At 42.5% G+C, this 23,460-nt stretch overlaps 1 protein-coding gene across 1 annotated transcript; it reads right to left on the bottom strand.

The window, feature by feature from the left end:
* Positions 1 to 424: 424 nt before the first annotated feature.
* On the bottom strand, positions 425 to 12,836 carry LOC310860965 (aquaporin-4-like; the record flags this gene model as incomplete). The annotated part of the gene is made up of 5 exons (XM_083768188.1): positions 425 to 739; positions 4,999 to 5,079; positions 10,201 to 10,365; positions 11,527 to 11,789; positions 12,713 to 12,836. The coding sequence occupies 5 exons, from the start codon at positions 12,834 to 12,836 to the stop codon at positions 425 to 427; spliced, it is 948 nt and encodes a 315-aa protein (XP_083624314.1).
* Positions 12,837 to 23,460: the final 10,624 nt, after the last annotated feature.

The raw sequence follows: 23,460 nt of genomic DNA, 5'->3' as shown, positions 1-23,460 counted from the left end.
TTCCGACTATAGCATTCAATTCCAATTCCCTGGGGCAGCAATGACGGTTGTCGTCATTCATTGTTGGAAAATGATTCGGATTCTGGACGTCAAAAGTTAAACGATGTGCGGGGTTACACGGTGAATAGCCTATACTCCTGCTTTTCTCACACTCTTCTGAACCTCGTTCGAGATAAAGCCAAATTTGTACACTATCATGACTTGGGTGGCTTGCCGAAAACAACATCCGGCAAGCGAAACCTTTGTGTGATGATGGGAGTATGAATTCAGTTTTAAGTGAACTCCCTGGACGCTAATGTGACCCTTACAGGAGGTCAGTCTCTTTCAGAGCAGCGTACAGAGTGGCAGGATTCAGAGTAGAGGGGCTTTTCAGGGCAGAGGGGTCCAGGATGCTACTTTCTTCCTCCTCGGCGCACCGCAGCAGTCATACGGACGAGAGCACCTCGCCCAGCGCCTCTCGCTCTCTCTGGCGCTCCATCCTCTCGGCTCGCTCCGCGCCCTCCATGACGGTGAAGAGCGGCTCATTGACCAGGTCGGCGCCGCCACTGCCGCTGCTGACCACCACGCTGTCCCGCTTCCCCCGCACCTCCATGTAGCCGGCGGAGGAGGGGAAGGGCGGCTTCTTGTTGTTGGCGAAGGCGTCGGCGAAGGCCTTCTTGAGCTTGGGGTCGGGACAGAACAGGTACTCGTACAGAGCGGCGGCCAGGACTCCGCCAAGCACCGGCCCCACCCAGTAGACCTGAAATGTCACACACACACACGCACACGCAGCATTGATGTTTTAGCACGTTCTATATTCATTTAATTTCTAACCCTATAACCCTGAAGCCCGATCTACAGACTCACACCGGCTCATGCCGCAACGCATTGTGAACTTGTAGATCGTCTATTTTCCATAGTATAGGCTATAAAACAGGCTCCAACTCGAACCCTAAATGTCTAATCCCAACCTAACCCCATCCTAATTTTAACGCTGAATCTAAACACCCTTGTCAGGATTACCAGGTAAATTACGGTAAATTGTAAATGGTGCATTTATAGCGCTTTTATCCAAAGTGTTTTACATAGATTGTGCTTTCAACACTCACCCATTCACACACCGATGGCGGAGGAAACCATGCAAGGCACCAACCTGCACATCGGGAGCAATTAGGGGTTCAGCGTCTCGCTCAAGGACACTTCGACACTAACTCTGCAGAGTCATGGGGATCTAACTGGGAATCTTGCGGTTCCCATCCGGCCACTCTACCCCTGATCCACTGCCGCCCCTCCAAGTATCACCACAATGTCTATTCTTCGTTCAACTTTGGAAGCCAATGTTAGCCAATTAGGATGGAATATGAAATATCAGACAGATCCGTCTTGAGCACATAACTATAGAGATACTGTGTAACGATTTGTGGGATTTTTGGAGTAAAATAAAAAAATGTGTTTTACAAAAGTTGGGAGGTTGGCCTGGTGGTGCTATAAAAGGCAGATGTAAAAAATGCATGCTAAAGGTTTTTCCGTGGCCTCTATGGAGTGTGCATTCAACGTTTCACGCAGATCGGAGCAGTTATAGGTAAAAATGTGAAATTCTCCCTCATGGTGGCGCTATAACAGGCCTTTCAGGATAATGTCAGAGATTCGTCGTTGGCATCCAGGGAGTGTGTGTGTGAAAAGTTTGGCATTGATCGAGATATCTCGATCAATGCCAAACTTTTCACACACACACTCCCTGGATGCCATGGCTACGGTCTGTGCAGTCATGTAGATAACTCGATCAATGCCAAACTTTTCACACACACACTCCCTGGATGCCATGGCTACGGTCTGTGCAGTCATGTAGTTATCTACATGACTGCACAGACCGTAGCCATGGCTTGGTGTGATATATTGCTCGTGCACATATTGCACATACATACATAATCATTTATGTTCTCGGAAGTGCTGCATGAGGACGTTGTCACATTAGTTATGGTAAGTTATTGCTAAACGTGTATAAATAGAATGGAAGCAGACATGGGATCCGCGTCTAGACAGAGGTCATATCCTCTCCTGTGGCCTGCTGTCGACCCCCCAGAAGCCTGTCCGTTCAGTTAGTCCAGTCTCCATATACGTCTGTCTGCATGCTGTTTACACATGATGCAGGAGTTGATTTGTTAGAAACCCATTCAGGACGGGAACCCCTTTTGGGTGTTTTAAGCATATTATGTTACACTTTAGCTATGGAAGAATAGCAGATCTACAAGTCAGATCTACAGTATGAGCTGCTTTTGAAAAGTCGTGAAAATGTGGCGCAAATCTTTGAATATATATTCTTAACTCAAATCTTTGCTTCTGGGGGGGGGGGGGGTGTCCCTGGAACTACATATTTTCAAAACAAACGATGACAACTGATGATTTTTTTTTTATCTGCTTCAAATGCGCTATTTTTGAAAATGATAAAACCCATGATGTTGAAAAACATTTAGAAAATCTGCCCAAAATAGGGACAGGGTCAATGTGTTTTGCATACAAATATCAAACATGTCGGTCCATGTTTGCCAAAAGGAAATGTATTTGATTCAGTCTGACCAGTCACAGGGAGCCACGTGTGTAGAAATGAATGAAAGACCAGAGGGGGGATATCAAAAGCTGAGGCATGGGCCTCTGACGACTCAGCACCAGGGGTCATCAATATCTCCCTAAGAATTGGGGCCGTATCTTCATGCGCCACCCCTTATCCCTTATCCCTAAACTTAGTTGACATGTTTTACTATTTTGAAAAACATTTTAAAATAGTTCAACTAGCCGTTCTTCATCGACACGTTGTGAGCTTGTGTAGCCCTTGGTCTTGTCCGTGGCAAATGTTTGATTTCGCGTTTTACACACACCGCTATATTGTTCTTATTTTGATCATAAGAATCGAATTACAGTACTGAACGCCAAGTCTCCAGGATTTCTTCAGAAATGTAAGCCACTATTCCACAATCTCCGAATGCTATATGGAGAGAGTCTGGAACTACACCTCCCGAAATCTGAGTAAGGAAGCTGCCGTTTCCGTTCACAAAGATATATATTTTAAAATATCTTTACATTTATTTTATTTCCATTTCTGCTAAGCAGCAGGCTATATAGAGCGTCGCAGTCCCGCCCCCTACCAGGGCCCAGGAAATGATTCCCCGTTCATTTTCCCCATAGACATTTGAAATGTCTATGGGAAAAATGAATGAGAAATTCACTTCTGGTCCTTTCAATTGATCATGAGAGCAGTGGTTCTCAAGCACCGCCCCCCGATAACTATGAGAGTGCACACTACTAACTTACAGACCTGTTATGGACATTCAAGGATATCACTTTATGTCAGTGGTTTTCAACCCTTTTCATATCAAGGCCCATTATTTCTGTGGGTACCGTATTTGAGCCGCGGACCACCGTTTGATGACATTTAGCCTCTCAGACCAAAAACTAACGAATATTTTGTTTTGTCCACGATTCCATTCTTCTGTATTGATGTTGGTACCATTAGGAGAGATAACAGGCAAACGTTGAATTGTGTAGACTTCTTGTAAATTAAGCAATGCAGATGCGTAATGGTGGACATTGTAAACAAAGTGGAAATGCAAATTTGGAACTGAAGACTAAAGAAGAGGAGGATTATACAAAGTAGGGTGCCATTGATGACATCACGATAAAACCAAAATCAGTTAAGCTGTTCTTGAGAGCAATTTCCATTAAAGCACCTATATGATATGAAAGCCTGATTGTTCAAAATTGGTTATTTGTGGGGATAGAAAACACATATGGGAGCCCCAAAAACACAAAAGAAATGGAAAAAGTTGAATTTTATGTTATAGGTCCTTTAACTCTTGAGAGCGTAAAATTAAACCAAGGCCCACTGGTGGTCCCCAGACCACTGGTTGAAAACCACTGCTGTATGTCACATGACGACAGGCACAGAGAATGATCGTAAATCACCTGACTTTTCAGAACACACCCACCAAAATGATCGTCCTATTTGAACTGGGGACCACCCACCCTGACAAGCACTTAGCATTGTAGGAGTTCAGGCATTCAGTTCCACCGATATGTTGTGAATAGCCAAAATGCACTGACGTGTACAGTATGTAGATCGGCTATTTTCACAATCATTGCCTCTTTCTTAGGTAATATTCGACAATTTAGTTTGGCAAATTTCTGCCATTTTTCTGTAGTCTACATAGTTTATTACTTTTGACGCATTTGATTACTTTTGACGCATTAATGGTCCGATTTTTTGTATTATATTTTAGAGGTGCTAAGGGTCTTCAAAGCCCTTAAATTGACACTTTAGAAATGTTGCACGTCAAGGAAATGATCTGGGGACCCCCGCCCAAAATCCCCCTCGAGGTCCTAACCCACAGTTTGAGAACCACTGTCATAAACATCCGACGCTTCACAACAGGACACATTCCGTGGCGTCAACGTCAAACGTGCTGCGCGGACAAACCTTGTCCCCACTCATCATCACACGTTTGACACAAACGGCTGTGAGTGTGTTGAATGGTGAATGTGTTGTAGTGTTGATTCTGACAGCAAAATTTAGATTTTAATTTAGTCATATGCCTATAGTCTTTTGAATAAAATTCCATTTCGTTTTTTTTTTTAGTCATAAATATATTTCAGAAATATATTTTAGCCTAGTTTTAATCAACTAAATATCATAAGATTTTAGTCGATCTACAGCTGATTTAGTCGAGTGAAATGCATTGGCAGGCCTTGATGGCGTCGTAATGCCTGCTTTTACACTTGGTTGCATACTGAAAATCGCTGATCTACAAGCTGACGACGCGTTGTGAGCTTGTAGATTTGCTATTTTCAGAATTCAACCAAGCATAAAATGACTTGTCCTTTAGTTCTACTCTTCCCTAACCTACCTAACACTTTAGTCTAGTTTGTATTTGTTGACGAAATTGTCAGTCTATTTAGTGTTCATGGCCAACACTAATGTGTCGGCCATGTTGTTCTCCCATGATGTACGGTCAGAGTTGTTCTTACCCAGTGGTTGTCCCAGCTCCAGGTGACCACGGCGGGGCCCAGCGACCGGGCTGGATTCATACTGGCTCCAGTGTAGGGGATCTGAGGAGAAACATATACCACGCAAATTTGACACGTGCGTTCCAGCAGCCCGGTCTTGAGTCGGTCGGGCCCACACAAAAGGCCCTCTGCCCGGGCTATGGACCAGGGGGGCAGTCAGCCAGATATTTCGTGAAGCCTCATTTGAAATCGGTAGTTCATATAAAGGCCTTTTGGGGCGCTGGACTGGACCCAAAAAGCCCCATAGCTCCATAGAGGCCCATGCATTTTGGCCCAACTTCACCTAGACTGTATTACCTTAATAAACATGGTCATGAATACTTTCTTCTTCCAGTCACTAGTTTAAAGTCTCATTTCTAATGTCATAATATTCTTTTTGGAAAATTATGGTCCCATTAATTAAAAAAATGACCATAAAGTCGTGTATGTTCTGAGGGGCGTGGCTACCGTTACAGTCTATGATCGGGATTCCCCTCCCACTCAAGAGTCTTCTCCTCCCACTCGAGTCAAAATAAAAACCAACAGAGAAGAAGGGGGGAAGTCCCGCCTCGTTGTCTGGGCAGCCAATGACCAGCTGGTACAAAACGGAGCCAGCCAATGGCCAGCTGGTACCAAACGGATCTAGAAAGATGGCGACTTACATCAGGAATTAGCATATTATTACAGGCTTCATTTTACGTTCATGTTAGACCCGGGGAACGCTTTGTCCATATTCTTTACAGTCTATGCTATGGACAGGGCCCCTGCCCTGCATGCAGGCTCTGGGCAGGGCCCAAATTAGCCAATAGCAGTTGAGACGAATAACATGAGTCCACACTAATTATCCATAATGTATAAAATGATGGGTCAGGACAGCTAGGCCCATCTGCATAGATCCATAATTGGGCATATGCCTGACAAATAACTCCATATATTGGCATACAAGGGACACAGACTATAATAACTGGGTGGGGCATTCATTTCCAACTTGCATCGTTCCAAGTAGGCCAGTGCTCTCTAGGGCAAAACTCTAGTTACTGTTAATGGTGATTATACTTGTTGTATAACTCCCTCCTGACTGGCACGCTAGGTCAGCCAGACAGAATGTTCACGTCCGCCTTTCCACTCCCTACATTGGCTCCCACCAGTACAAACCACCAAAGGCATGGCACCCCCTTAGCTTCAAAGCCTGCTGATGATCCAACCCAGCCTGGGGTGGGCAACTTTGGAATGAGTGTGGAAATATCGTGACCCTCCCCATCGTCAGAGAACCACATTGCATACAGTATATAATAGGCTACTGTCGTAGCAAAAATATAGCCGATCCACAAGTGGGGCAGTTTGTTTCATGCCGCGATGGCTGAGGGGACACAACTACTATAAACAAAACTCTTTCCACAGCAAGGTTCTGTATCTTTGTCCAGGTGGCATGAGGTTAACAAAGCGATATAGGGGATGATCAGTGTCATGTGATATTGAAAGTGCTAGCCGTGCCTTATTGTTCACATCAGAAACTGTGGGTGTAGGACTGTCCGATGGTCTTGGAAGCAAATACGTGTAATACTGACAAGTTTGTTTCTGTCGGGCTGGACTGCATTCCTCTGAGTTCAAACACACTCCCACAGCTTCACTAGATGTGTTGCCCCAACCCACTCCACACGCTGCCACACACAGCACTGCCATGTATGGACAAGACCGATGCATGCTGTGTACTGTACAGTTACTGTACGCATATGTGGTGGTGAAACACCCGGACATTTGAGCCCCCAGCATGTTCTCACCTCCCTGGCACCCTCCACAGGGGGTCGACCCAAAAAAGCCGCAATTAAGGAGGGCATTTTCCATGCCACGGACCCCCAAATAGCCATAGACTCCTTCTGTGCATGCAGGGGCCCCCTTGTTGCCCTTGTACTACATTTTGATGCAGATGCTTTTGTACTTTTACTCAAGTACATTTTGAACACGGGACATCTACCTTGCAGTATTTATCATTTAATTAAGTAAAACATTTGGGTACTTTTTCCACCACTGGTCATCATGCATTTCGTTGCTGTCGTCGAGCAGACAACTTGTAGCTCCTCCTCCAATGTGTGAACTTTATTCGTATTGTTTTATCGTAATTCCCTTCTTTGTCAGAAAGGTCTCTACAAGCCGCATAGGATGTCTGGTGAATTGAAAATGGTGGATCCTGTTGTAAAGAAGTGTAATGCTTCATCCATGGTGTCGTGCACAGTAACAGTTTTTGTATCGACTAGTTTTTGTATTGACTCGTACTTTCGTTTGAAATGTCCATATCCATTCTGCATACTGTAATCAATCAATCAATCAATCAATCAATCAATCAATCAATCAGCTCGCTTTTAGATATGCCATTTCAGCTTATTTCTCCTCTATAATTTGACTGTACGAAAGAACTTCAAGTTTGTTGAAGTGGTCTAGTACTCACAGAGAGGTTATGGTAAAAGGTTGTGTGAGGGATAGTCTCTTGTTACAATAACACCGTTAAATTAATCTAAATTGTGATATTAATCATTGCTATAAGTGTTGCTTCAGTAATCTCTCCAGCTCTTCAGTAAACAGAACATTCATTTTCCGGTCGGGATATCAATTTTGTCCAATCAGGAGGAGAGACAACACATACATGTATTTTCTACTTAACAGCTGGAGACATGCAGCAACTAACCTTTTTAAACAAAAATACTATTCTTTTAATTGTATTTATCAAAAAAGGGTTACCTTACCAATGAATGATGTATCACACAATTCAATGTGAGAAAATGTTAAAGGTATATTCAGTGATTTTACTCAAAAAACCTTAGGTTTCGTTTTTGGCTGTGGGACCCAGCCTTTCGTCCAATCAGGATAGAGAGTCAAAAACGAAACCTAAGGTTTTTTGACCCCCAGGGGTTAACTGGGGACAGGGAGGAACTCCTTATATGGCCAGCACACTCTATAGTAGAGAGGATTATCACAACGAAACAAAAAAATAAGTGATATTTGAATTAAGTGAAATCACTGAATATACCTTTAATATTAAAGGACAAGTTTAGTTTTTTCATGTTTTAGGTTGTTATTAGAGAAAGTATAAGATGAGTGTAAAAAAAAAAAAAAATTGCTGCTTTCTTTCGTTTTAGGGATTTTAGCTGTTTCTGACAGGGGGGCGGGGGCATTCGAGCATGGGGCTAAATGTAAATATGTATTTCTTTACAAAATATTATAGCAATTTTTTATTTCTTTTATTTACTATAGTCCTAATAGACCCCAAGAAATTACATCTGGCCACAAAAGATCACAGGATCTACTGAATGTGAAGGTAGCCTACTGGGGGAAAGCCACACAACTGTGTGTCATAGGCTCAATATGTCAGTTTGACACATTCAATAGATCCCGTGATCTTTTGTGGCCAGATGTAATTTCTTGGAGTCTAGTAGGACTGTATTAAAAAATAAATAAAAATAAATGCTATACATTGACATAACAACGCGTCATCAGAGCGGAGGGAGGGGCGTCAGCTGCGACTCCGCGGCTCCGCCCACCCCCCGGGGTAAGATTTGTGATTTATGATTTGCTCTCGTTCACTGCAATGCAATTTGCGGCATTTTCAAAACAATATTGCGCAGAGTAGCGATTATCTAACGTATTTGCAATGCCATACGTTGAAAGATCTGTTGCCCGCGGACAAGGCACGTTACCTCCGCAAGTTAGATATTATCGGCATAGGTGTTTGCCGTATGTGATTAAGGATTGGAAAAAGTTGCATTGGCAGCCATAGAAAATTCTGCCCGGGGTAAAACACCGGATGTGATGTTTTTGGGCGTTCCTGTCTTGTTAAAAAACCGGCTGTGACGTTTTTGGGCGTTCCTGTCTTGTTTCGTGTCAGTGTATAACATTTTGTAAAGAAATACATATTTAGCCCCATGAATGCCCCCGCCCCCCCTGTCAAAAACAGCTAAAATCCCTAAAACGAAAGAAAGCAGGAAACTATGGTGCAAATATATGATTTATTGACTAACTGATTTCTAGAAAGATGATGAATGCCAGTGAACGCATTTAGCAATACGCTCTTAAAAGACACCTGAACTGCCACAGATATGTGTCAGGCAATGTGGTAAGGAGTATTTTTAAATAATTCATAATTCATTCTCAACTTTGTATTTGATTTATTCAAGGACACCGAGTTTGATGTACATTAGACCACAGATTTGTTTTGGCTGTTTTTATTTGACGTTTTTAAGTTAATTTAACTCTGAAAGCATGACAGACACTGAGATCTAAAGATACAAAGATCTAAAGTTATTCTGTTGACATGTTCACAGATATATGGTCGACCTCAGGCCACAAGCTACAGATGGATAGACAGAAATAGGAGAACATGATGTGCTTGATGCTGCTGACACAGTAAATAGCTAAACGTTACTACACGGGGAGGGAGAAGGAGAGCGCCTAAACCACACAGACACATGAATGGACACCAGTGTTGCCAGGTCTGCTAATTATTAAGCAACGTTGGGCTTGTTTTTCCTGTAAATCATACCAGATATGTGTTCGTCACAAAGAATATTCCATGTTTTTCCCCCAAGATTAATTAGGAAAATTTCATTTATTTTATTCACTTCTTTTGGGCTTGTGTTTCCTCTCTCTAGGTCATCCTCAGACGAGCAGTGTTGCATTGGTGTATCTATCTCTGGTTTGATGCCATTTTAAAGACGTTTCCTATGTTAATGGTGTAACACTGCTCTCTGCAGCCTTTGTAAACTTTGTAAACTGAGTACATCCACATTATGTTAGTGTGGGACGTCCCTGTGATCGATGCCCGTCGTGTTGGTTCCCACAGCACCAGTTTACTGGCTGGCAGCTCTTGTGGTGTCTCTTTGTGGTGATCCCCACAAGTCCAACAAAGCAAACTTGGGGTGACAGGGCCTTCGCGCAGTGGCCGCCCCCTCACTGTGGAACTCACTCCCAGCTCACATCAGAGCTGCCCCCCAACACACTTTCAGCACGTTCAAAAGCACACTCAAAACCAACCTTCAGACTTGTTTTCCCCACATAAATCCCCCACTGAGTGTGACTAGCCTCTGCTACTGGTCAGAGGAAGTAAACAGGCGCGGAAAGTTCTTATAACGGCAGTGGGTGCCCTCCTTAGTTTCCATTTAGTTGTCGTCAGTGAAAAAGAAGTATACTCACTGCAAACATGTGTCCGATGGACACGGACAGGCCGATGGCCAGCGCCGCCGAGCCCTTCAGGTCGCTGCGCTTGGCGTCACAGGTGGCGAACACGGTGAAGACCAGTTCAAATGTGATGAGGAGCTCCACCACCAGAGCGTGGCCCGCGGAAATGCTGCTGTTCACCTGAAAGAATAATACAAAAGAAATGAAACACTACACATGAAATGGCTTTATCGGCATGTAATGGTAATTGGTTCCTGTCCCGACCACCCCAGGGCACAGAGGCCATGAAGGCCATGTACGGGGCCGCCGTTGGCCCTTGTTTTGGCCCCATTCCCCTCAAAAAACAAAAAATAGAATCTAGAGAGAGAGAGAGAGGTTTAGACCTCATACACACATGTCAAACACACATCATGTGTTCCATCTGTGTTTCATGGCCGCCTCAATGCTTTTCCAATGGAAGTCAGGGGGTTTGACCAAACACTTGCCCCCCTCCCCCCATCAAACACAATTGTTTGGTCAAACCATGTGACTTCCATTGGAAAGGCATTGAGGCGGCCATCAAACACAGACGGAACACATCCTAACATAATACCACTCATAAAGTAACCTTTTTTACGTAATTTCAAATGCATTTAGTTATAGTTATGTTGACTTTATGAACAAAATGCAAATACAGTGGACATAAAACAGACTAACATTTTAATACTATACTCATTAAGCAACTAATCTACAGACTGAAGTAATTAAAGCGGGTGATGTTTGCATTTTTGGAATTGTAACATCTGAAATAAATAATATATGGGCCGCATTAAGTGAAGGTGGGGGCCGCATGTGATGTGGCCCTTGGGCCGCCAGACGCCAGTTGCCCATCCCTGCCATAGGTGAACCATTTAGCTCATTAGCTTAACCCATTCAGTGCGGGGACCCCTTTTCGTGTTTTAAGCATTATGTTATACTTTAGCTATTGAATAATAGCAGATCTACAAGCTTGTAGCGCCACTCGGTAGCGCGCTACAAGCTTGTTATTCTGCTATTTTTGAAAAGTCGTGAAAATGTGGCGCAAACCTTTGAATATATTTTTTCAGAGCGAACATTTTTAACTCAAATCTTTCCTTCTGGGAGGTCCCTGGAACTACATACTTTTAGATGGGGGTCCGTGGCCCAATAGAGATAATTCTGAGGGTCCTTGACGTGAAAAAGGTTGACCACCACTGACATAGAAACATAGGTTTTTCAGAAAACCACTACTAAATTAGGATTTAGAAGCCTTTTCTTTCAGTCAAAATTGGCTTAAAGAACCACGGCTACGGACGTAACATCCAGTTCTCTCTCCTCTCTCACCGTGGTGACTCCCAGGCCACCTCTGACGGCGGGCGGCGTGACGCCGTAGAGCACCGCGGCTCCCGCCACGGCGCCCAGGCACTGTGCCAGCAGGTAGAAGAAGCCCTTGGCCAGGCTCAGCTTCCTGGTGACCACCATGGCGGCCGTGACGGCCGGGTTGACGTGGGCGCCGCTCACGTGTCCGAAGCACTGCACCATGGTGGCGATGCTCAGGCCGAAGCACAGGGAGATCAGCACCACCGGGGGGCGCTGTTGTTGCTCCGCTGCACCTGCTGCCGTGGGTGGAATGGACATGTAAGTGGTGACTATAGCATACTGTACTAAAAGGGACACTTCACCCTTTTTGCAAAAACATTATATATGTCAATGACGTTTAGAAGATTTAGAACACTTTCCTGGGGGTTTTTGTGTGTGTAATATCAATATGTGGTTTTAGATATTTTTGATTTTAGCAGTGAGCCCAGTGTCACTTCCTTCCTGGACTACAATTCCCATAATGCTTTGGTGCACTCTCCATCCTGATTGGATGAAGGCTGGGCCACCTAGCCAAAAACTAAATTAAAACTATGCTTTTTTTTATCCCAGGGGTGAACTGGGGACAGGGAGGAACTCCTTATGGTCAGCACACTCTATAGTAGGGAGGATTATCACAAAAAAGGAAAAGAAAAGTGATTATTTTCCATATGTTACTATGTGTCTACGTCATAAATATACCATAGAGTTGTGTGAAAAGAAATGCAAGGTCTGAAACCGGAGGTCTGAAAGGTGGGGTCATGTGATCAGTAACATTATGAAGTGCATCTCAGTGACATCACAAAGTACTTTATTTGAGTATTTCTTTTTTTCAGCATGCAACCAAGTGTAAAATGACTACTGGATCTCTTGTCCACTAGTCCCTTCCTGACATTTTAGTCTAGTTTATATTCGTCGACGAAACTGTCAATATACTGTATTTAGTCTTAGTTTTAGTCACCATAGCTTAGTTTTCATTTAGTTTTCGTCAGTGGAAAAAGGGCAGTCGACGGACATTTTTCGTCTTAGTTTTAGTCGCCCAAAAACAACACTGCTGCAAGCCAAAGACTAATTTCCATTTTACTGTATAATGACGCCATCGGTTCATTGTTGATAATGAGTGCCTGGTGTAAGTATATATATTATTATCTTTCCCCCCTCAGCCAGTGTTCACCTGTGACGGCGCCCCAGTTGACGGTGGAGCCCAGGCTGAGCAGCACAAACAGCAGCATGGCCAGGAACTCTGCGGCCACGCAGCGCCAGAACTCCTGCGTCCACACGCCCTTGAAGGCAGCCATGACGGCCTGCTGCAGCGGCCACGCACGTACCGTCCTAGGCCAGCAGGGGGAGACAGGGCACTGCACACGCTGGGACCAGCACGTCCTGATTGATTGATTTATTGAAAATGTTATTGACGGTTTGCAGAATGGATACAGTTCAATGAAAGCACAGGTCGATACGAAAACTGCTAAAGAGGATAAAACCAGAAAAGGCACTAAGACGTGTTTACATAAGCTTCATAGGGTCCTCCATTTTCAATTCATCAAAACATTTAAAGACAAATATACTTTTATGCAAAAATAATAATAATAAAAAAAGAAAATCGTCAAAACATGTATACAGTATAGAAAAATATAGGGGCGGACATTAACTCTTTTACAGGCGCCAGTTTCTAATTGCAGCCGTCCGTAGGTGCTCTGTGAGAGCGGTTTTGAGGGAATCTAGGGATTCACATTTCTTATAGCGGCTGTTGGGCGTTTGTGGCATTGGAGCGATATTAATTGAATCCCTTGTTTGAGCCGAATCTGGGTTGAAACGTGGGTTTGTGGTTCTCACTCCCTCTCTAGGAGCAGACCGGGGGACAACAACACAAGCACATCTAAACAAACTTTCTGAACACGCCTTCTGACTTTTCTGGACATTTTGGTCTTCCTCTGCCTGTGGGTCCCCCTCAGAGTATAGGGATGCTAGGGATAAAAAAAATAGCTAAATGTTGTAACACAAAAGAAAAAAATTAAGTTCCTTTAGTAACTGTCACAGTCACAGACTTTTGTCATTTATTGTACAGTCTAGGTCTTGTATTTCTATGTTTTGTTCCCTGGTCTAGTTTTCTTGGTTCTATGTTTGTTTGCTCCAGCTGTGTTTCATTTTGTAATCAACCCTCATGTGTATATCAGTCTTGTTCCCTAGTCAGTCCTTGTTGAGTCATTGTATCCTGTCACCTGTATCCTGTCTGTTTTAAGTTGTTCATGTTCACCTGTCTTCTGAATTAAATCACCAATTCATGGTTTTGAACACTACATGGCTGGCTGTCCTGCATTTGGGTCCTTACCTCACCTACACGTGACAGTAACCCTGGGGCCCTGGAGGGCTTGTTGAAGACCCTCTGGTGTACAACATCTGTTGCGCTTACGTACATAGTACGTACTATCACATCTAACCTCTGGTATACTTACTAAATTCGAGTAGAAATGGCACCCGTGTGAACTGAGCAGTGCAACTATACTTGTATTGTTATATTTACTGTATACTCTACGGTGCTCAGTACAATATTTCCCTGTGAGATGTGTGCGTGCTTGCGTGAGTGAGTGACTGCTCAAAACAGCTGCAGTGGTCAATAGGTCGTACTCGTCGTACATAGGGACAAATAGACATGCATCCAAAGACCTACAGTGCACGCACGCACACACACACACACACACATGCATGTCTAAAGGTCCCTTGCCCTTCAATGGCGATACTTTTGTATACTTTTACCCGAGTACATTTTTAATACGGGACTTCTTTTAACAGAGTACATCTACATTGCAGTATTTTTACTTTGACTTAATTAAAACATTTGGATACTTTTTCCACCACTGACTATATATATAACCTAGGCTACACACACTGTACACACATTATCCAAACGAGTTTGAATAGCCTATACATCGGTGGTTCCCAAAGTGGGGTCCGGGGACCCCTACAAGGGTCCTTGAGGGAGTTCCAGGGGGAGTTCCCATGCAGCTAAATGATAATTAGGAACCAAATGGACCCTTATGGAACTGTAACTCAGAGAGTGTGCAAATGGACCTGTTTGGTTCCATTTGTAAACTCTCAGAGTTAAATTAACATTGACTTTACAATATAAATTGGGGGTCCCAGAGATAGAAATGCCATTATATAGGGGACCGTATGGCCTAATTCTTATTTGATGTCACTGAGCATCATGAAGGTACTGAAAGACCCGCCCACCTCAGACATCAGCATTATGATGTCACTGAGCATCATGAAGGTACTGAAAGACCCGCCCACCTCAGACATCAGCATTATGATGTCACTGAGCATCATGAAGGTACTGAAAGACCCGCCCACCTCAGACATCAGCATTATGATGTCACTGAGCATCATGGAGGTACTGAAAGACCCGCCCACCTCAGACATCAGCAACATTATGACATTTACAAAAATATAATCGACGAAGTGAAAATCACCTGTGTTTACTGTTTAGTGTTCTAGGCTTAATACAACCTCACATGGATCATTCACAGAAATTGAACCGCTGATTGTAACCACGCCGTTATTGTCTCAGTGGTAATATATAAAGACAACGCTTAGCCTTATCTAAACAACAGAACACAATGCGTTATGTAGAGTCATATCATGTTGTGATTTCCCCCCAAGAGCATAATAGAACATGCATCAGCAACTGGCAGCCATGGGGGCCACATGCAGCCCCCACCATCACTTAATGTGGCCCGCAGGTTAATACTGATATGTTATTGATTTCAGCTGTTACAATTGCAAACATGACTCGCTTTAATGACTTCAGTCATATATGTAGCTTAATGACTAGTATTGAAATGTTATTGTCTTTGTTTAATATCCAATATTTGTATTTAGTTCATCAAGTTAACATAACTAACTATAACTATGCATTTGGAATGATATAAAATGGTTACTTCTCAGGATTCCAATTCAAAAGCAGCAAAACATAATTCAGTATATTCAATTCAAATAGCAAACATAGCTGATCTACAAGCTCAAAACGTGTCACACTAATTTGCTATGACAGTATATGCAATGTGGCCCTCTGGAGTGAGTGTGGAACTATAGTGGCCCTATATCCATCGTCAAAGTTGCTCACCCCTGATATTGAAGCTTTACCAGAAGTAATCAAATTTGAATATTGAATTGTAAGACACATCGGACCCACTGTTATGCAATGATGTTTTCTAAATTCACTTGAAACGGGGTAGAAAAATAACAAGGCAACACGATGCGGGATCTGATCCCATGAGAAAAACTATGTCCCTTAGTGTGGTGTCCACAACAGAACACATGCAACCCATTCTGGACGGGAACCCCTCTTGGTGTTTTAAGCATTATGTTATACTTTTGCTATTGAAAAAATAGCAGGTCTACACGCTTGTATAGCGTGTAGATTGTATAATCGTGAAAACGTGGAGCAAATCATTGAATTCTTTCAGAGCGAACGTTTATAACTAAAACCATTGCTTCTGGGGGAGTCCCTGGAACAACATTATTTTCAGATGTTTACATAAAATCTTTGGGGTCCGCTTGACATGAAATAGTTTGAGAACCACTGATACATGGTACCACTGAAACATAGGATTTTTCCAGAAAACTGTCATGATTTAGAAGACAAATTTGTTCTCGGGTCTAAATGGGTTAACAAACATGAACAGGTTCCATGCGGAAATATAGGCCTACTATGTGCTGTTGAGGTGCTATGAATGTCCAAAGGACATCTTGTTAATAAGCCTACTTTCCCTTGGTTATAAGCTATTCATACCTCTCCCTCTCCCTCTCCCTCTCTCTCTCTCTCTCTCTCTCTCTCTCTCTCTCTCTCTCTCTCTCTCTCACAAACACACACACACACACACACACACACACACACACACACACACACACACACACACACACACACACACACACACACACACACACACACACACACACACACACACACACACACACACACACACACACACACACACACACACACACATTTTCATCACCACTAAATCCCTTATCCCTAAACGTCTTTGCCCTTTTTTTTCTTTTTTTTTACTATTTTGCAAAACATTTTTAGTTAATAGTTAAAATGGCCAGTCTACAAGCTCACAACGTGTCAATGTAGATTGGCTAGGCAAAGAAGTTTAGGGATAAGAGGTTTAGGTTATTTGTAAACCAGGCCTATTATTATATACAATCATTCTAAACCAGCATCATATACATGCGTGCATGCTCCCCTGCATGCTCCACACTGTCTCCACTCACCTCAGTCGCTCCAATGCGCTGGCAGCGCGCTCGCCCATGTCTGACTCACTCGCCTCGCCTGGTGGGAGGGTGGGTGGGTTTATTATAGGATAGGACCCCCGACCCACGGTGTGTTTATGTGTGTGTGTGTGTGTGTGTGTGTGTGTGTGTGTGTGTGTGTGTGTGTGTGTGTTTACGTGTTTACGGTTCAGACCTATAGGTCAGATAAGGTCCACCCAGCTCTTCAACTGGACCGGCAACAACAAACAGCCCAGTGTTGTGTAGAGTAACTATAACTAAGTACATTTACTAAAGTGCTGTACTTTAGTACACTTTTGAGGTATTTGTACTTTACTTGAGTACTTCCAATTTCCAATACTTTCACTTCGACTCCACCATACATCTCAGGGCCGAAATGTGTACTTTTACTTCACTACAATTATTTGGAAACTTTAGTTACTTTGGAGATTTAAATTTTGATTAGAAAACATGCATTAACCACTTCAACATTTCAGCCATTTGAAAATAGATGAGCTACAAGCGATCTTGTAGATCGGCTATTTTCAAAAGATTTTGTACACATTTTGAATTCTGCAATGTGAGTACTTTTACTATTTGTAGCCTATACTTTAACCCTTTTACTGCTGCCATTTATTGAGAAATTAGGACCTAATTCATGCCAGCATTTTTTTAATTTGAGCTCTTATTTTGAAAAGCCACATTTTGCCTCAACCGGAAGTGAGCTTATCCCTGCCAGCTTTACGTTGCCAAGACAACCTTTGTTTACATAATCGAATCAATGCCGGTACATATAGCACTGCACAACGTCGGCTCTGTGCCGTCAAAGAAACGCTGGTTTGACCAAAAATGCCATCTGGGACAAGGAATAGGAGATACAGGCGATTGAAAGAAACGGATAGAATGGATTCTTATGGCGACCGCGATCTAATCTGAACGATCCAGTGCAGTGCTAACAACATTGCTAGCTAACCGGCTAACGTGAGTAGCATTATGGCTCGATCGATCATATGCACTATAAAAGTATAATTGCCGAAGGGCTACGGCAATGGCAGCAAGGTGTATTATCAAATTGAGGCTTTGATTGCCGAAGGGCTTCGGCAATGGCAGGAAGACGGTTAAGTACATTTTGATAATGAAACTTTTGTACTTTTACTTGAGTACATTTTGAATATGGGACTTTTTCTTGTAACGGAGTACGGAGAGTGTGTGTGTGTGTGTGTGTGTGTGTGTGTGTGTGTGTGTGTGTGTGTGTGTGTGTGTGTGTGTGTGTGTGTGTGAGTGTGGGAGGGGGTTGAGTCTGAGTTGAGAACGAGACCGACAGGAGGCAAGGGTCGAGACCAGATTATTATTATTTTTTTACCTCATTTGATATAGCTGATATAGCTGTCTATAAGCGCCAGACAGCTCTCCTATAATGTTAAAGTAATATGGGTATAATACAATTATTTCATTACGTTGTCATGACTCGGTGGGGGAAGTGTCCCGAGTCCCTTGGTCAGGACCGAGGTAAGACTGAGTCAAATTATGGCCAAGAGTCAAGACCGATATACGAGACAGAGTAAATAAAAATGTGGACTCGAGACCGGCATTGAGACTGAGACCAGACTCGTACTACAACACTACTGCTTAGGTGTATGGGAGTTTATTCCAAGCCGTCGGCCCCGTAGGAAGCGAATGCGGTTCTTTGATGCGCATTAGGATTTGAATGATGCTTCACACCTGCCAAACGAAGCACACTTTCTGACAATGTGCAGCAGGATTGGTTTTAATCGCAGTAAAGCTTTCTGGTATGTGAATGTCACCTTAGGCAGTCATAAAGGTATAGACCGTTGAGAGCTTAGAATAATATTTCAAAATCAATCCTGAAAAACAACGAATTATCGTAATCAAATTGATTATGCAATTAGTTGGCAACTAATTTAGTAATCATAATATTAATATATATATATTTTTTTTGCAATATTTTAATCATGGGTGTTTTTCCACGTAACCAAAGTTTTTCCAGTGTTAAATAACTTTGAGCCATCTCTCTTCCCTTACAATCTGCTGATAGTTGCACATGCACAGTATAGCGACTGCAAAGCAACATATGACACAACAATGGTGGCGCCCTATGCAGAATCACATGGTATCCAAGAACATCTAGGGGCTCCATCTTGCGCCACCCGTATCCCTATGTATTTGCCATTTTTGTACTATTTTGAGAAACCTTTTAAAATAGTTAAACTAGCCAATCTACATCGAGACATTGTGAGCTTGTAGATCAGCGATTTGAACTATTTTAAAAGGTTTTTTTAAATAGTAGAAAAATGGCAAATGTTTAGGGATAAGGGTTAAGGGGTGGTGCAAGATATAGCCCCTAAAGTCTGAGGCCATTTTACCCTCAACATCTTATAGAAAAGGATTCCTGCAGTATTTGTAAGATGGAGTTTCTATTGTACATTAACATTAAAGCCAATACAACTATGTCTGTACTGTACCTGCATGCAGGATTATAGGATCGACAACAAAACATATGGCCTAACTAAGGTGACATTCACACCAGAAAGCTTTACTGCGATTAAAACGAATCCTGCTGCGTATTGTCAGAAAGTGCGCTTCGTTTGGCAGGTGTGAAGGCTCATTCGAATCCTAATGCATATCAAAGAACCGCATTCTACTCCGGCCAAAAACGGGGGTTTCGCTTTGCTTCCAATCGCACTTGATTACGATTCGGTGCAGGTGGGAATGCAATCCGCAGCAAATAAAATAAATGAAGCAAACTATGTGGCGGATAAGGAGCTAAACACAGTTGGAGACGGAGAAGGGATATTCATTTCACGCAGTACAAAGATGTCCCGTTAGGTTACCATGTGACTTGGTCAAATAAGGAGACCGAAGCCCTCATCGAAATATGAGGACGAGCACATTAATCTAGCTACGGCTTCAGCCTACACCTTTTTCGGTCCAAACATGTCCTGTAAAATGCTTTTACTGCTGTAATAATCATGTATGTTGATTTAAGACCGAAATAAAACGATTCAGTCATTCAATCATCAGCACACTTCACAAAAGTTTCAAAGAACTTAGGAGTGTTATTTGACCAGCAAATGGATTTCGAGCCACATATTAAAAAAGTGGTTCAAACCTGTTTCTTTCAGCTAAGAAACATTGCCAAAATCAAGTCGCTTTTAACCCCTCGAGGTCTGGAACAACTCATTCATGCTTTTATGTCTTCCCGGCTGGACTATTGTAACTCATTATTCACTACCCTCAGTAAATGTGAGAACACTGAGGTCTTCAGGTAAAGACCTTCTTAAAGTCCCTAATACAAGACTAAGAACTAAAGGCGATAGAGCTTTTGCGGTTGTAGACCCTACCCTATGGAATGAATATCCCTTTCCCTAAGGAGGGCAGAATCTGTCGATACATTAAAAAAGCTGCTAAAAACTAATTTGTTTCGTAAGCACTTTTGTTTGTAAAACTGTCTATATGGTACTGCATGTTTATATATTTTCACTACTCTGTCATTGTGTTGTCTTTTTATGTTGAACTATGTGTTGCTCTTGTTTTATTTTGTTTTATTTATTGTACAGCACCTTGTGACATTTGTTTTGAAAGGCGCTTCATAAATAAAATGTACCTTACCTTATCTTACATCTATTTAACACTAAACTAAAATAAAGACTATTTTCCCCTGAAGCTTACATCATAAGGTGTAGTTTTCAGGATAGGGAAGACTAGAGATACAGGAAGGAAAACAGGTCTTGATATGAGTAGTACACACGCGCGCACACACACACACACACACACACACGCATACACACTCACACACACAGTATGCTTTTGCTTCACATGTATACAGTGGTCGTTGTGTTGTTTTGCCTGAGGTCAGCAGTGGTATGATCTTTATCAGATACAGTGAATAAGACATGAAAACACACACCTGTTTACTGCTCACACACGCACGAGTGTGCGCGCACACACACACACACACACACACACACACACACACACACACACACACACACACACACACACACACACACACACACACACACACACACACACACACACACACACACACACACACACACACACACTTGTTTTAATTAGTCGTTAAAGTGAGTTTGTCCTGGGGTGCATAATAAAGTGTAGGCCTATATACATAACAGATGAGAGGGGTGTGAGTGCGTGCGTGCATAAAACCAGAAAAACCAATATTAAGACTTAACATGAGGGGTCCTCCATTTTAAAATAATCAAGGAGGAATTATAGGCAACAACAACACAACACAAGCTGTCCACATCCAGCCATCCGCTCTTATAACAATGAAAAAGCTGATTGTTATTATGCCTCACTTAGTAGTAAAGAGTATAGGCCTACAGATGTATGGACTAGTAGGCTACTGCTCAATCAGAAGTAGGTGTAATGGTGAGCTGCGAACGGATGTAGATGGAACCGTCAATACAGAGTTACAGCCACACAATGTGTTTATTGTTTATTTGGATCCCCATTAGCTACTACCTTAGAGCTACTCTTCCTAAGGGTCCACACATAAAATACATTACATAATATGAAAACATTTTACAAGACAGTATGAGAAAAAATAGTTAGGAAACTTAAACCTGGGGCACATCACTGACTGAGGAGGCAGACCTTTTTCAGGAAATGATGATAAATGAGGCATTTATATAGCGCCTTTATCCAGGGCGATTTACAATCACCCATTCATTCACACACACACATGCATACACCGATGGCGGCAGAAACCATGCAGGGCACCAACCAGCACATCAGGAGCAATTAGGGGTTCAGTGTCTTCGACACTTCGACACTAACTCTGGGGGAGCCCGGGTTTGAGCTGGCAACCTTGCGGTTACCATCCGGCCACTCTACCCCTGAGCCACCGCCGATGAAAACCTTATATTTTGAAAACAAAGCAATACAGCCTCATCAAAGTTGGTGTTGTGACTTTATATATTGTCAATTACTTCCATGAGAGGGAGAGAGGTGGTGGAGTTTGAGGGTCCAATGGAGTTAAGAGGTTTTGTCCCAAGCGCTTTTTACTACTAAAGGTTCAATACTTTCTAAACAACACAAAGACGAAAAGGTTGTTCAGTAGCACTGATGTATGCAAAAAAGTCTAAAACCTAAAAAAAAAATGAGTTAGGTGGTTTCCTCGCAACAGCAACAATATGCTACATGATCTACAAGCTCACAACGCCTCGCATATGATGAAGATTAAAGCCACCCATGGTACCTAGGCCTACTCTAATTCTGACTGCATATTGCCTACATGTGTCAGTCTAAAACGTAACTGCGGGAGCTATTCAGTATTTGTGCTAATTCAGTATTTTGTATTATAATTTAATGCATGTATTATTTAGTTTGTTTTGCTTAATTAGTTTGTGTACAGCCATTATTTCTGTTGAAGCTAATGCTTTTATTTTGAAGGTGATGGGCAATTCTGGGGGCACAGCTGAGTCTATTTAATTAAGTGAGCACACAGGTAGTCGGTGAGCACCGGGAAGGTTCATGGTTTTTTTACCAGCAGGACAGGGAGAGCCTATAGCAATCTTGACATCTTTTGCTGTATGTCTGTCTGGAGAAGCAAACAATAAAACACCATCAAATGTTGCTGCCTGACTGGACAATGGTCTTATTCCCTGCCACTGCGTAAGATTCGCTGCCCGGTGACTTTAGTGGCTTTTAAGTTTTTATTGTTCATGGTGTTAATTAGCCACTACAGTAACATTACTCTTAGGTCAGCCACTGTTCTTTTGGGCACATGAACGAGGCACAGCGGAGACGGGAGCGCAAAATGATCCTAAGTTTACAATAGCTACTCCCAGAGTCCCATTGATGATCCGATCACCATAGCCTACAATTATTATGCATATGCCATGTTAGCTATACAGTTTATAAATCATGCTGAGCTAAACATGCGTTTAAATTTTTAAGTATTTATATTAAAACAAGATGAAGAATGTCTCCACTCGGATCCCCGCACACAGGGACAGCCCTCCATGTTCACGCACGACAGACAATATTCTGTACACTGCAGTGTTTTTTATGTGTTTCCTTTCCTTAAGCAATAGACTCTACATTGTAGAATGCAGCCATGCAGCAGATATGAACTCTGAACACAACAGTACATCGAAAGCAGGATTTCTACAGGTTGGTCTACTGTGGAAAATCACCAGCAAGATCATCATCAACCTAATATCCTTTACACATTGTATATAAAACCACCAAGGTTACTAGCAGGATAATCTTTTCCCATATACTTTATATCGTATGTTCTGGTGTATATGATTATGATGATGATATTGAATCTTGTTATTGTTCATGCCATGTCTATGAATTGATTGCAAAGGGAATGGAAACGAGACCGCAAGGACTTTTTTTCCCCTCTAGGCCTATAGCATATCCCTTCCGAAGTGTTTGACTGAACTCTGTTGTTATTTATACATTCTTTCTATTAAACTATTCAATCAATCTATCAATCAATCAATCAATCAAGCAAGCAAGCAAGCAATCAATATTGATAGAAGACATCCAAAGATAATTCACAGGTGCATTGTTATAAATTAAATACATAAATCCTGTAAAGGTTTGTGAAACCAATTTGTGAGAATGAATGACAGAAGTCCCATG

This window comes from Protomyctophum parallelum (genome assembly GCF_964188405.1).
Source record: "Protomyctophum parallelum genome assembly, chromosome: 6".
In the NCBI taxonomy this organism is placed as follows: domain Eukaryota; kingdom Metazoa; phylum Chordata; class Actinopteri; order Myctophiformes; family Myctophidae; genus Protomyctophum; species Protomyctophum parallelum.
This window is presented reverse-complemented; position numbering and strand designations above follow the sequence as displayed.